At 45.7% G+C, this 12,511-nt stretch overlaps 1 protein-coding gene across 2 annotated transcripts in view; it reads right to left on the reverse strand.

Annotated features, from left to right (window-relative positions):
* Trim55 (tripartite motif containing 55) overlaps nucleotides 1-12,511 on the reverse strand; it is a 39,745-nt gene that overhangs the window by 24,702 nt on the left and 2,532 nt on the right. For both annotated transcript variants that reach the window (XM_050142120.1, XM_050142121.1), the window contains exons 3-4: nucleotides 8,251-8,416; nucleotides 5,856-5,951 (exon numbers count right to left, since the gene is read on the reverse strand). In XM_050142120.1, coding sequence (XP_049998077.1) covers nucleotides 5,856-5,951; nucleotides 8,251-8,416 — 262 coding nt within the window. The remainder of the gene's footprint in view (nucleotides 1-5,855; nucleotides 5,952-8,250; nucleotides 8,417-12,511) is intronic.

Below are 12,511 nucleotides of genomic sequence, written 5' to 3' on the forward strand. Positions count from 1 at the left end.
GAGAGAGAGAGAGAGAGAGAGAGAGAGAGAGAGAGAGAGAGAGTATGTGTGTACCTTGTATCTGCATGTGTATGCTTAGCCACTGAACTGTTTCTAAGGAACTAGATACTGGCCTCTGATGTACTAGAGAGGTATCTTCTGATGACAAGGCCCTGGCTGCACAGTGACTCTTTCCCCATCTTCCAGAGCTGTTACACATTCTCACTTCTTAGGAGAACAAATTACACATGTCTACAATACTTTAATTCACCCCAGTTCCAAGGAGACCCAAGCATGGATGTGATAAAGGAGATATTATCTCATAAAGGGAAGATTGTCCTGTGCACACTGATGTGGTAAGATGGGGACAGGTGGAATATTTCTTTCTAACCAAGACTGAACCCCAAATGAAAAGAAAAGCACATCAGGAACTCAGCTATTCCCGTGGAAGTAGGTCTTCATCAATACTGACCTAAAGTCACCAGCTGGCCGTAGCCTTTATAGAAATGTCAAAATGGAGAAGGTTTGTTTCTAGTCATCTTCATAAATTATCAGAAATAATACAAAACAAGATGTACAGGGTTGTGGAGATGGCTTGGTGGGGGTAAGGTTCCGCAGTCACGAGGACAAGAGTTTGCATCCCCAGAACCCAGTAAAAGCTGTGCAGGCATGCCAGCCCGTCTGTAACCCCAGCGCGTGGAAGCAGCTTCTCTGGAGAAACCTGGCTTGGTCAGACTAAGCAGAGTGGTGAACTCTGGGCTCAGCGAGAGACCTTGCTTTGGAATATAAGGCAGAGCAATTGTTGACGATACTGACCTCAGCCCTCTATGCACACATGTGTACACACACACCCACACATATAAGAACACACAAACACAGCCGTGAAACTACTCACACAAGCACACCTCAAACACATTTGCTAAAACTGAACAAGTAGTTGAAAAAAAAGAAGCTTTGTATGGAAAAATAATAGACTGTCTTTTACCTAAACAATGATTATGCTAAGCTGTCTGGCTAGCAAGCCCCAAGAACATATGTGTCCCTGCCTGCCCCGTCACTATGATTACAAGCATGTGTCTCACTCCGTGAGTATCAAACTTGGGTCTTCATGCTGACATGACACATCCTTTACCAGCTGAGCTGTCTCCTCATCCTTATGCTCAGATCTTTATTGGTTCAGTTTTCCTTCCTAAGGACTTATTTTTTCTACAAAATTAATGTTGCACATTTGATTAACTGTCTAAATACTCTATTAGAATAAGCATTTCCCAAAATTCGGTGTTGTTGTGTAATATTAGTTTAAGATATGTTACACTCATTTATGCTGCGGAACATTTGCTTAATGATGCAAGGATGTGTTGCACACTTTTATGTTGCATTTGTTTAACCCTGTGAAGCTGTGTTACTTTGCCTGTCTAAGACACCTGATTGGTCTAATGAAGAGATGAACACCCAATAGCTAGGCAGGAGAGAGGGCTATGTGAAGCTGCCAGGCAGAGAGAATAAATAGGAGGAGAAATCCAGGCTCAAGAAAAGAAGAATGAGAAGAGGGAGGAGTGAGAAAAGGAGGAGAGGAGGAAGCCAGGGGCCAGCCAACTAGGAGTAAGAAGGAAAGATATATAGAATAAAGAGAGATAAAATGCCCAGAGGCAAAGCGTAGTCAAAGAGAAATGGGATAATTTAAATTAAGTTAGAAAAACTGGCTAGAAACAAGCCAAGCTAAGGCCGGGTATTCATAAGTAAGAATATGTCTTCATGTATTTATTTGGGAGTGGGTGGCAGATCTCCCACAGAGGGAGAAACAACAACTACACGGCATCTTTTATGTTTAGGACATGGCTATTTCCCAGCATTATGTTAATACAATGAGACATTCAATAAATTCTTAGGAAATAGGGGTTTGGAAGATGATAAAATGGCTATAAAAATTTGCATCTATAAATATTTGACTTCACAAAAAGTTTCCATTTCATTTGTTTAGAGAAATGAATACTTAAATGTATGATCCAAATCTCTACTTCATCAACTCCTCCAAAGGAAACACTGAACTGCAACTATTCAAAGTTATGGGAAACACTTAATCTTGGGACAGTTTTTAAAAAGATAATTTGTGATGCTAGTGACAGGCCAGGTTGGATAATTGATGGTATCTCTCTGACGCTCCAGCTCCAAGACTTTGTGACTTAGAAATTTGGAGAAACGTCTGATGTTCTTTAGGCTACAGCATCCCCCGCTCCATTTCCAGCCGCTTTCAGAATGTCATCTCCCGAAGTAAGACAAAACGTCAGACCCAGTTTAGGCTTGTGCAATAGGAATGACGGGAAAATTCTGAAGTGGCTATAACTGCTGCTCTCACCATGTAAGGAGCAGAGCTCTGCGTCCAAAATAGCCTGAAGATAAAACCTCAGCCTGGCCACTTGTCGCTGGGCACCTGTGGCTCTGCCACCCACTCGTGTCTCTGCTGCATTCCTCCAGCGTTTATCTGGGCACTTCTGCAGACATGCAGCTGTACGCGAGATACAGTACTTCAAAGTCCCCTTCCACTCTCCCTCCCAAAAAAAGAAATAGAAAAAGAGATATCAAGTTAATAATACTGAACAAAGAACCACCTTAAGAAGAATGAGGTTAGTAAGCCCAAGCATTCATTCAGGGCTCCAGTTATAAAACATGGAGAAGTCCCATGAACACAGACCAGAATATTTCTAGGAAAAGAACAAGTTGGACCTTTATGCACAGATTGGGCTTCAGCCCCTGCCCCCTCAACCTTATTAAAACAGCTCTGTACGAGCCAAGGCTCTGGAGTCTCCCAGATGATGCTCAGTCTGTTGTATTATTCCTTCTGTGAGGAGGAGAGCTAAGTGACGTGCGGCATTTAAATAATGCTTGCTGTTGACAACCTTGACATCAGGACTTTTCTGAGTTATAGGTGAACAAGATGGAGGTTGGCCTGATCGCAGCCCCTTTAAAACAGAATATAGGAATTATAGTTAAAGCTCTCCATGTGGCTCTGAGGCGGCCCCTCCATCTCCACCTGAAACACCTAAACTGGCAAGAAAGAGCCATGCTTATTCATACCATGTCTGCTCATTCCCACCTAGTGTGACATCTGTTTATTCCTGCCTGGTGTGACCACCTCTGCTCATTCCCGCCTGGTGTGACCACATCTGCTCATTCCTGCCTGGTGTGACCATCTCTGCTCATTCCCGCCTGGCGACCACATCTGTTTATTCCTGCCTGGTATGACCACCTCTGCTCATTCCCGCCTGGTGTAAACACATCTTATTCCCACCAGGTGTGACCACATTTGCTCCTTTCTACCTGGCAAGACCACATCTGCTCATTCCCACCTGGTGACCACATCTGCTTATTCCCGCCTGGTGACCCACATCTGTTCATTCCCGCCTGGTTCATTCCTGCCTGGTGTTACCAGTTATTAAAAATTTGGGACTCACAAAGCTGGGAAATGCAGGAATACATAAGCAAGACATTGAAAATTTCCAGACATGACGGCTTATGTCTCTAATCTCAGCATTTAGGAGGCTGAGGAAGGCCAGTCTGAGTGATAACTGGTCACAAACACATAAAGGACAAACAACCCCCTCACCCCAGACCTGCTACTTAAAGGTCCTAGTCCTTTAGCATTTCCCCCCATGAAAGTACTGGTTAGATATGGATGTAGGCATTTAAAATGGTCAGGTATGAATCTGTATATCCTATACAATATGCTCATGGTGCTTTAAAAAATTCTTATTTCCTTAATAAGACAAAGGGCTGAAATGAACGTGTGAGTGTCGATAGATTAATCTCTCCTCGAGGAACTGGGCTTTGGACTCCGTGCTTTTGTGTGCTAGAAAATCACTCTTTCTCCTCGGCCTCTTTTTATTCTTATTTTATTTTATTTTTATATAGGCTAGTCTAGATCTTCTAATCCCTCTGTCTCACGCTCTCAAGAGGCTGGAATTAGAGGTGCATGTAACCAAGCCTGGTGTGACGATGAACACTTTAAATACAGCCACTGTCTTCCTGACTCGGGAGTGAAAGCACACCCTTCTCTAGGGCGCTGTGGAAAGACTTAGAACAGTGTGCTGAATTAGATGGTGAGACCAGTGAGAGCGGGGTGACGGTTCTGACCTCGGCTGCTCTCCATACTGTCCCCAACTAAACCCTTCCTGCTGAATTAGCTTTAAACCTGTACTTTCTTGGCGTGTTCTCAAGCGTAACTAGAGACGGTCGTTTCCTGCTGAGACCCTGGCTAACCTCTGTGACCAGCAACCTATTGTCCTTCCTAAACACAGCCAGGGGGAAGTTGTTTCCCTCACCCAAGACTTCAGTGGTCCACAGGACTTTACACACATCTTTTAACGTCTTTATCCCAGACAGGAAGCCAGCCTCTCCGCAAAGACATCTCTGGGGAGGCGCCACGGTTCCAGGAGGTGGCTAGAGACTGCCTCGTTCAACACAGGCAACAGGCTATTTATACACACCGGACTCAAAGCAGCCTCATATTGGCATGCTGATTCATGGCTAGTGACTGATCTTCACTGTAAATAAGTAGAGAGAAAACACTTTCCATTGCCCATTTCCGAATCGTTTACACTCTTCACCAGGAGAAAACATTCCCTCTGTAAGCGAATCTCCACATACCAGAGATCTTTTCAGTAACAGGAGCGTGGAGGAGAAAGGAAATTGATTTTAATGATGTGTAAATCTAAGATGGACTAATGATAACTAATGAAATCTTGAAGCCATCCCCTCGGACATAGACTTAAACTTATAATAATAGACTTGACCTTGGTAATAGGAAAGTAATGAGATCACACACTTTGCACCAGGTACCGTGCTAAGCATCTTCATGCCTGTAAGCTCTGCAGAATAAGTGTGATTGTTGCCTTTCATGCTTATAATAACATAAATGGATCTTAAAAACAAAATGCTTGGTTCAAAACGCAAAGAAGCCACGATGCCGTAACATTTGAGAAACTCAAAGGCTGAGATGGGTTGCTCTCACATATTTGGATGCTTGGTCCCTGGGTGGTAGAACCATTTTGGCAACGATTAGAAGGTGTGACCTTGTTGGAGTAGGAGCGTCACCGGGGGTAGGTTTGGAAGTTTCAAAAGCCCACACCAGGCCCAGTCTCAATTTCTCTCTCTCTTTCTTTCTATCTCTATCTCTGAAACTCTCAGCAAGCCCCCAGATAACTGCTTCCTTTTATAAACTGTTTTGGTCATGGTGTCTCTCATAGTAATAGATAAGTAACTAAGACACATACATAAAAAATACCTATTTTATGAGAAGGCAGATCCAGCATCTGTCGGAACAGTTATCTTCAGGAAATGGGGACAGAAGGAAATAACAGGCCATGAGAGAGGCCTCGCACGCAGCAATGAGAACCGTGCACCGGAAGCTGAGTGGTTAGTACCCCAGCCTGCTAGCCACAACTGGGGAGATCTTTCTCCTCCTTGGGGTCCCCCATGATGACTGTTATGAGGGCACAGCTGTGCAGCTCAGGCCTTTACAAGACTCTCTGAAGCATTGTTAGCATTTCCGAAGACTGTTCCGGGTTTCCACCAAGAAATCTTGTTAAATAATAGCAACAGTGTTCCCTTCCATTGCTGGCAACTGGTGGCCTTGCTGCTAACCTTTCTAAAGGAGCTGACTGAGGAAGAGCACACACAGTTATTACTGCCCGAACAACTATGATAAGAATCTACCTCATCAAGCCATGAGCTAAGTCCCCTTAAGTGCCAGGAAGAAGGCCATTCTATAGGGGAAGAATGGAACAGTGTGATGGGGTCTCTAGTGTGCCACTGAGACAACCACGCGCCTGTAGGGCTATTAGGACTGGTTTAGAGTCCCTGTGAGTCGGCTGACCTACCTCGATTGTTTTACAGGTGTCCTCCAGCTCGCTGATCACTCCCTGGATCCGATCGTTGCTTCCCACAAGCACAGCGATGCCATCACTGAGTTCCGACTAGCAGAGAAAACAGACTCCAGTTATTAGGGGTTTCCTAGCCTGGATGATCGTGGGCTGGTCACGGCATTATCCTCCGGGGGATTTAATCCCCAAGGAGTAAACAAGCCCACAAACAAGCTGGTGGATTTCTCACGAGACATATTCTCACTGTGGGCCAAGAACAGAAGCTGTTGGTGACCTACATCTCCTGTTTAGGCTGGCAGGGTGGCTCAGTGGTGCTGCTCTGGCGTCTGGCCCCAGAAAACAAGTCTGAGGATGAAGATGGCCACGGAAAGCCGGAATGTTCTGTCACTATTAATTTAGATGTGAATCAAGTCACTCCTCATACAAAGCCCAGGAATTGTAATTAATCCCATCTAAAGACTGAGGTGGAGGCTCGTCGTGGAAAACCTGGGAACCTCTTGATACTGTAAGCAAATGCTGGCTCTGCGTGAGACAAGGTTCCATGGTTTTCATGAATTCAGTTAAAAACACGAAGAACATTTATAAGCTATCAATAATAGTATATTGAAGCTGGAGAATTCTAAACAGTTTGTATCTAGGAAAGTGTGACAGACTCAAATATGTGACATTGGGAACTTGAATGAATTGTCTAGTGCAGCTCAGGACTAATTTTACTTAAGCAATAAATGCAATAAATATTTATCTATTGGGCACATGTATATTGCAATTCTCCTATGTAATATAGTGCAGAAATGTTCATAGACTGTCCCACAAACTTAGACTATAACATGAGGCTGGCTTTAGCAAGGGTATTTTTGTTTTGTTTTGTTTTGTTTTCGAGACAGGGTTTCTCTGTGGTTTTGGAGCCTGTCCTGGAACTAGCTCTTGTAGACCAGGCTGGTCTCGAACTCACAGAGATCCGCCCGCTTCTGCCTCCCGAGTGCTGGGATTAAAGGCGTGTGCCACCAACGCACGGCAAGGGTATTACAACTTTAAAATTCTTGTGTTCTTTTAACCCAACACGTATTCTTCTCTTCCTGTTTACCCTCCTCCTGCTAGGACATGGAGCCACAAGGCGCACTGAGTGGGGACTTGGGAAGCCTAGCCCTCAGGCCTGAACTTCTTCAGGTTATTGAGCAAGACATACAACCAATTTGAACCTGAACTTAGAGGAGAGGTCTAGGCCAAACCCTAGTAAGCCTGGTTGTCAAGCATTTGAAACTGTAGTTGAATCTATGTGAGCTTGAGGCAGCCTGGTCTACAAAGCGAGTTCCAGGATAGCCAGGATTACATAGAGAAACGCTGTCTTGAGAATACCAAAAACAACAACAACCACCTGCAGCCGTCTCTACGTGTGGAAGTGAACATGGAAACCTATAGTGAATGTGAAGCTAGGCTGACCAAAGAAGAAAGGTGTGGGAGTCCTACTTCCCGTCCCTCTGCCCATCCCATGGATCTCTGGGCAAGTAGTCAAAAGTAGATACCAAACAGCTGTGCCGTGCTCGACCATGGGGGCAAGGAGAGGAGGAATCAAAGTTAATAAAATGAAGCTGAAAATAAACAACAGCAACGAAAGAGAATCAAGGTTGCTGGTTGCGACAGGTGTCCCACGAGTCTGGCTTCCAAACTGATTCCCGCTCTGGCCTTTGAAACAGAATTGGAATCAGTGATTGTAAGCGGAAGATGCAACTGACACCCCGACGCGTGTACCCCTTGATCTTCATAGACTCATGAGTTCTAGACGGCTGCCACAAAAGGCAGAGTCCCTGAGCTGGTGAGGAGACTGCACAGGCTCAGAATGGGGAGGCCCAGATCCGGTCCCTGGGAGGAGGGACATTCGAAGGGTGCCTTTTAGCAATGGCCCAGGTGACTTGGAGGCCAGCAGGAGGCCCAGACTTCAAGCCCTGTTCTGTCACTGTGTGCCACGGTTGTGACTCTCACATACCAGGGGTTGGCGAGAAACGTGGGTGAGGGCACGGGAACACTGTATTGATGAACAACCAAAATACTTCTAGGGGAAAGTGAAGACTATCAAATTCTTGGCTGTAGTTTAACTCTGAGTCATCTTTAGCAGCTGGCACTAGACCAGCCCCCTTAACACAACGTATCTTCAGCAACCACCAAAGGTCACAGAGAGTCACCCAGTCCTTCTGTGCCATGTTCTAAACCTTAGCATCCTCCCTCTCTGGCCACCACCTCAATCTTGGAGAGAACTGAGTATGAGAGAAACTACAGGACTCCTTCCCGTGGGGCCTTCCACGTAAAGCCTGCCTTCTACTGAGCTCCAGTTTCAGCTACGCGGAGTTGCTCCAGGATGCTTAGAAGGGGCGGCGCGGAGAAGTGAGGTCCCTACCTTCTGCCTCTGGAACACATGGGTGAGGGGAGCCACCTGGCAGTCCTTGTGAGCGCCGAACACTTTGCACAGGGAGCAGGTGGGCACCTCGCAGTTCAGGCAGTAGATGTTGATGCGCTCCTCATCATGCTCCTCACACGTGGGCTGCTCAGACTTTTTCTCTGGCCTGGGGGGAGGTAGGAAGATAAATATGTATCGACATCTACCGGTGGCAAGCATTGCAAACGCACAAGCCCTGACTACTCCCAGCCCCGACCAAAAGAAACTCAGAGTCTCTCGTGTTCCATTTGGTACTAATTTTTTTTCTCATTTGCTGTTGAAATCTCCTTCTTAAAAAAAACCCACAGGGTTGTCTAAACAAAGAATTCTTTTAGCAAGGAATGGATAGTATTTCTAAAAATCAAAATATAGTAGGGCAGCTGAACTGGGAATTACCCGTGATAAGAATTCCAAATATTAACACATGAAAGTATACGTGTGGATTACATACGCACACGGTGTGGTGTAAATATCACTCAGATGTGTAAAGATGCAGTGTAAAACACACTCTTTCCTGTGAGTCATGCCTCCAAGTGATGGAGCACCCCAGTGCTGGTGTGTGGGATTCTGTAGCTGCAGTACCAGACCCAGAAGGTAGGGGGCGCGGTGCTACATCGCTACTGTACTGGGTAGAAGTCACGTACAGGACACTGGCAGAAATAAAAGTTGGGAAAGCTCTAGATCTTGTAAGTAAGCTTCATGAGATTCCAGGGCCAAGATTTTGGAACCTAGTGTTTGCAAGAAGAATCTCTCTCTGGTCCTGAAATCGACGGCCTCCCGCTTCACCCGTTTATTTGGTACTCAAGTCGGAAAGCATGGCCACGAACTCCCGGGCAGATTGCTTCCCTTCCCAGGCCAGTCTCCTCCTCCACCAGAAGGTGAGCCGCAGTCGGTGGTCTTCTCTTTTGCTGTACACCCTGTGCCTAGCGCAGCGCTTCCCACACAGAGGAGTGCAGCTGAAACAGGAGTTTGACGAATTGCTGATAAAATCGAGAAGAAACTGAAAGTGGAAATCCAGCGTCAGCTGGGACTCGGGGTTATCTGAGAGCGGGAGTCACAAGTTGGCCTCTGCCGGCCCTGAGTTGGCCTCTATGCCTGCACATGGTGCTAACTGCGGTTTTGCTGGAGCAGTCTGGTGCATATCTGCTGGAATATCCCCCCCCCCTTCCCCTGCACAGGCTTGCTTCCCTCCCCATGTCCCGAGCGCACCATGGCCAGCTTGTGGGGGATATGACATCACAGAGCTCAGGCGATGCTGAAAACAAGGTTATTGAACATGTGGAAACAGCCAGAAGGTTATATTTTATTTTTGTTCATGATACAATGTACTCATTTTTCCACAATACTTCCTTTATTTATTAGTAATTTTGTTGTTTTGTTTTTGCTTCTTTTAGGAACAACATGAGCCTAGAGGCACCAATCTCTTCTAAATAAGGAAAACCTATGGACCACTTACACCAAATAACAGACCTGAAACAAGTTTGGCACAGAGAATGGAGGATGTAATTACTTTCTGGTGGCTGTGGCTGAGCACACAGTTTTGGTTGAGGGCTCAGTGCTGAAGGCTGGAAGTAGCCTCTCACTGTTCAGTACTATGGGCACCTACAGCTTATTCTCTCTGGTCTCCTAGGTTGCTGGGGCTGCCATAGTGTTTACTGAGGAGTGGACATTAAGTCCTGGTGAGGAAGTTCAGCCAGTCCCACTGTATTAAGGTCATCTGATGAGGAAGTTCAGTTAGTCCTGGTGTCGTTAAGGTGATCTGAATGCTCAGTTCCAGCTCAACTTCTGCACGTGTGGATGCATGCATGCATGCATGCATGGCTTTAAATGCATTATTAAACCTTTGTCCCCAGTTTTCATCCATCTGGGAACAAGATGAAGTGTCTTCTAATTCAGTGTGGCAGAATGAGCAGAGGCGGCCATTCATGCTTCCTGTGGGAACCTCCCGAAAGAGATCAAGGAAATAAAAATAAATAAAAGTAAAAGACACAAATGTAAGATGGCGGCAAGTAGGAGAGGTCAGCCAAATGCTGAAAACCGGAAATGTCTAGACAAAACGGGAGTGACTTTCTTCAGTTGCATGTCTGCTGATGGCCTGCTGGACAGGAGCCTATCAGAAGCCTAGAGTCCTAGGAGGTTTTGAGAACGGCAGCCAGAATCTTTAGCAGAACCTCTATGGGCTATTGTGAAGGTGGATGGCTATAAAGAGGGACTCGGGACACATTTTAAGAGATTACATCTGGAAATGTGATCCATAAAAGCAACCGTGTAAGCTGACAGATAAGACGTGGGTCCAAGAGAGTCAACCCTAGAGGGAGAAAAAGGAATTCCCAAGTAGAGAGTAGAAGCTGGTGAGAGGGCTTCCCCAACCCTAACGTTGGAAACAAAAGCAGGAGACAGAAACACAGCAGCGTACACACCGGGTGGGATTGGCTCGGTGGTTAAAAGAACACTTTGTTGCTCTTGCAGAGGACCAGCGTCTGGTTCCCAGCATCCACAGGGTAGCTCCTAACCATGCGTAGGTCTAGTTCTAGGGGATTTGGCGCCCTCTTCTGGCCTCCACAGGTATCAGGCACATAACATAGAACACATACCTGCACGCAGGCAAAACACTCATACACGTAAAGTAAATAAATCTAAAAATGTTCAAAAATAAACAAGTGACAAACAGCAGAAAGTAGCTGGGAGAATTAAAAGAGGTTGCATTTGGGGAGCGACAGTGTAGGGCACGCGACGGAACGGCGGGAACAGCCCTTACTAGAGGCCTGGTAAGGCCTGCTTAAGACTCTCCTAAAATTAAAGTGTTTGTGAATTTCATTCCCATTGGAGCAGTTCAAAAGGGCTGGGAAATGTCTTAGTCAATAGAGTACTCGCCATGCAAGCGTGAGGACCTGCGTTTGATTCTAAGCATCCTTAAAAAACAAACAGTGTGGTGGCCTGTGCCTGTGATCCTAACCCTGGTGACACCAAGGAGAAGCCCTGTCTTGCCAGCCAGCTGTGCTCTCATTCTGGTGACAGATCTTGTCTTAAAAAATACAGTGGAGTGTGACAGAGCAGAACATCTGATCAACTGCTGACCTCCACACTCGCGTGCACATACACCTGCCCACCCACACGTGAACATGCACACATGCATATCTCACACAAGCATGCGCACACACGTGCACACACACAGGAATAAGCATTCGAGAATTTTATTAGAGGGATAATTTAACCCGCCTCAGTGGACTACAGGGAGCACCTGATTCATAGGTAAAGCACCTGAACAGAGTCTAACACACAATACAAAACCGTTTTGCTTATTATAGCAGCAAATGAATCTCTATGTACAATGATAACATTAACCAAGCTAGTGGCTTCTCTCGCCCAACCCAGACTGTGGATAGAGCATCACCATGCAGAATGCTCGCTAAGGCCAGGATTTGTCAAGACCCCAGCTGTTCTGTAAGAGGCCAGAGTTGAATGATACTTCAAAGTCCATCACGGTAGCCTTTTCCCTTTCTGTTGACACTGCCAAAGACTAGAGCTGGGGTTAGCTTATTCTGTGTGCCTGAGGTTATTCTAAGGTCATCTAATATAGCCCAAGCCTTGGGGTTCAAGTCTGGTATGACTTACAAACATCAGGAACAGCTAAGTTAGAAGTGACTAAGCCCTTCTTGGCAACTACTACCACATAAAAACACCCCAAAGCGACGTGAGTTTAAGAAACGATGTAAGAATCTTATAATCACAAAACTATCAGTCTTCCAGTTGGCTCTTGCTTAGTGGTAGAGATTTGGCTCATTGTTTTTGTACACTTTGTTCCCCATTCTCTCAAGGGTCATCAGGCTGACTTTATAGTAAGACAGGCTGTGTCTTGTAGTTGGACTAACACGACAAACTTTAATACTTACTGTCCTCTAGATTTATTAGCAAAGGCTGTTACAGTCATGTCTGGAGTTCCCACCAGGTGAGCAGTGAGACAGAAAAGTAACGGCAATAGATAGAACCCAGAAGCCTGTCAGCGGGGCGTTTCTCTGTGCTGTGTAAGGAGCAAGCATTGCAGAGGCCCTGTTCTGGAAAGGCACTGTACGTGATGCTGAAGCCATAGCCACATAAATGCCTTTTAAAAATTGTCTGGTTATTAGTTGCCAGGGTAATCTCATAAGGAGACAATGTGCAGCTCCATTTTTTTTAATTTTTGAGATTATAATATAATTACATCATTTCTCCCTTTTCTTTC

The sequence above is a fragment of the Alexandromys fortis genome, unplaced genomic scaffold (genome assembly GCF_014885135.2).
Source record: "Alexandromys fortis isolate MF-2015 unplaced genomic scaffold, M_Fortis_MF-2015_v1.1 scaffold_41, whole genome shotgun sequence".
NCBI lineage: Eukaryota > Metazoa > Chordata > Mammalia > Rodentia > Cricetidae > Alexandromys > Alexandromys fortis.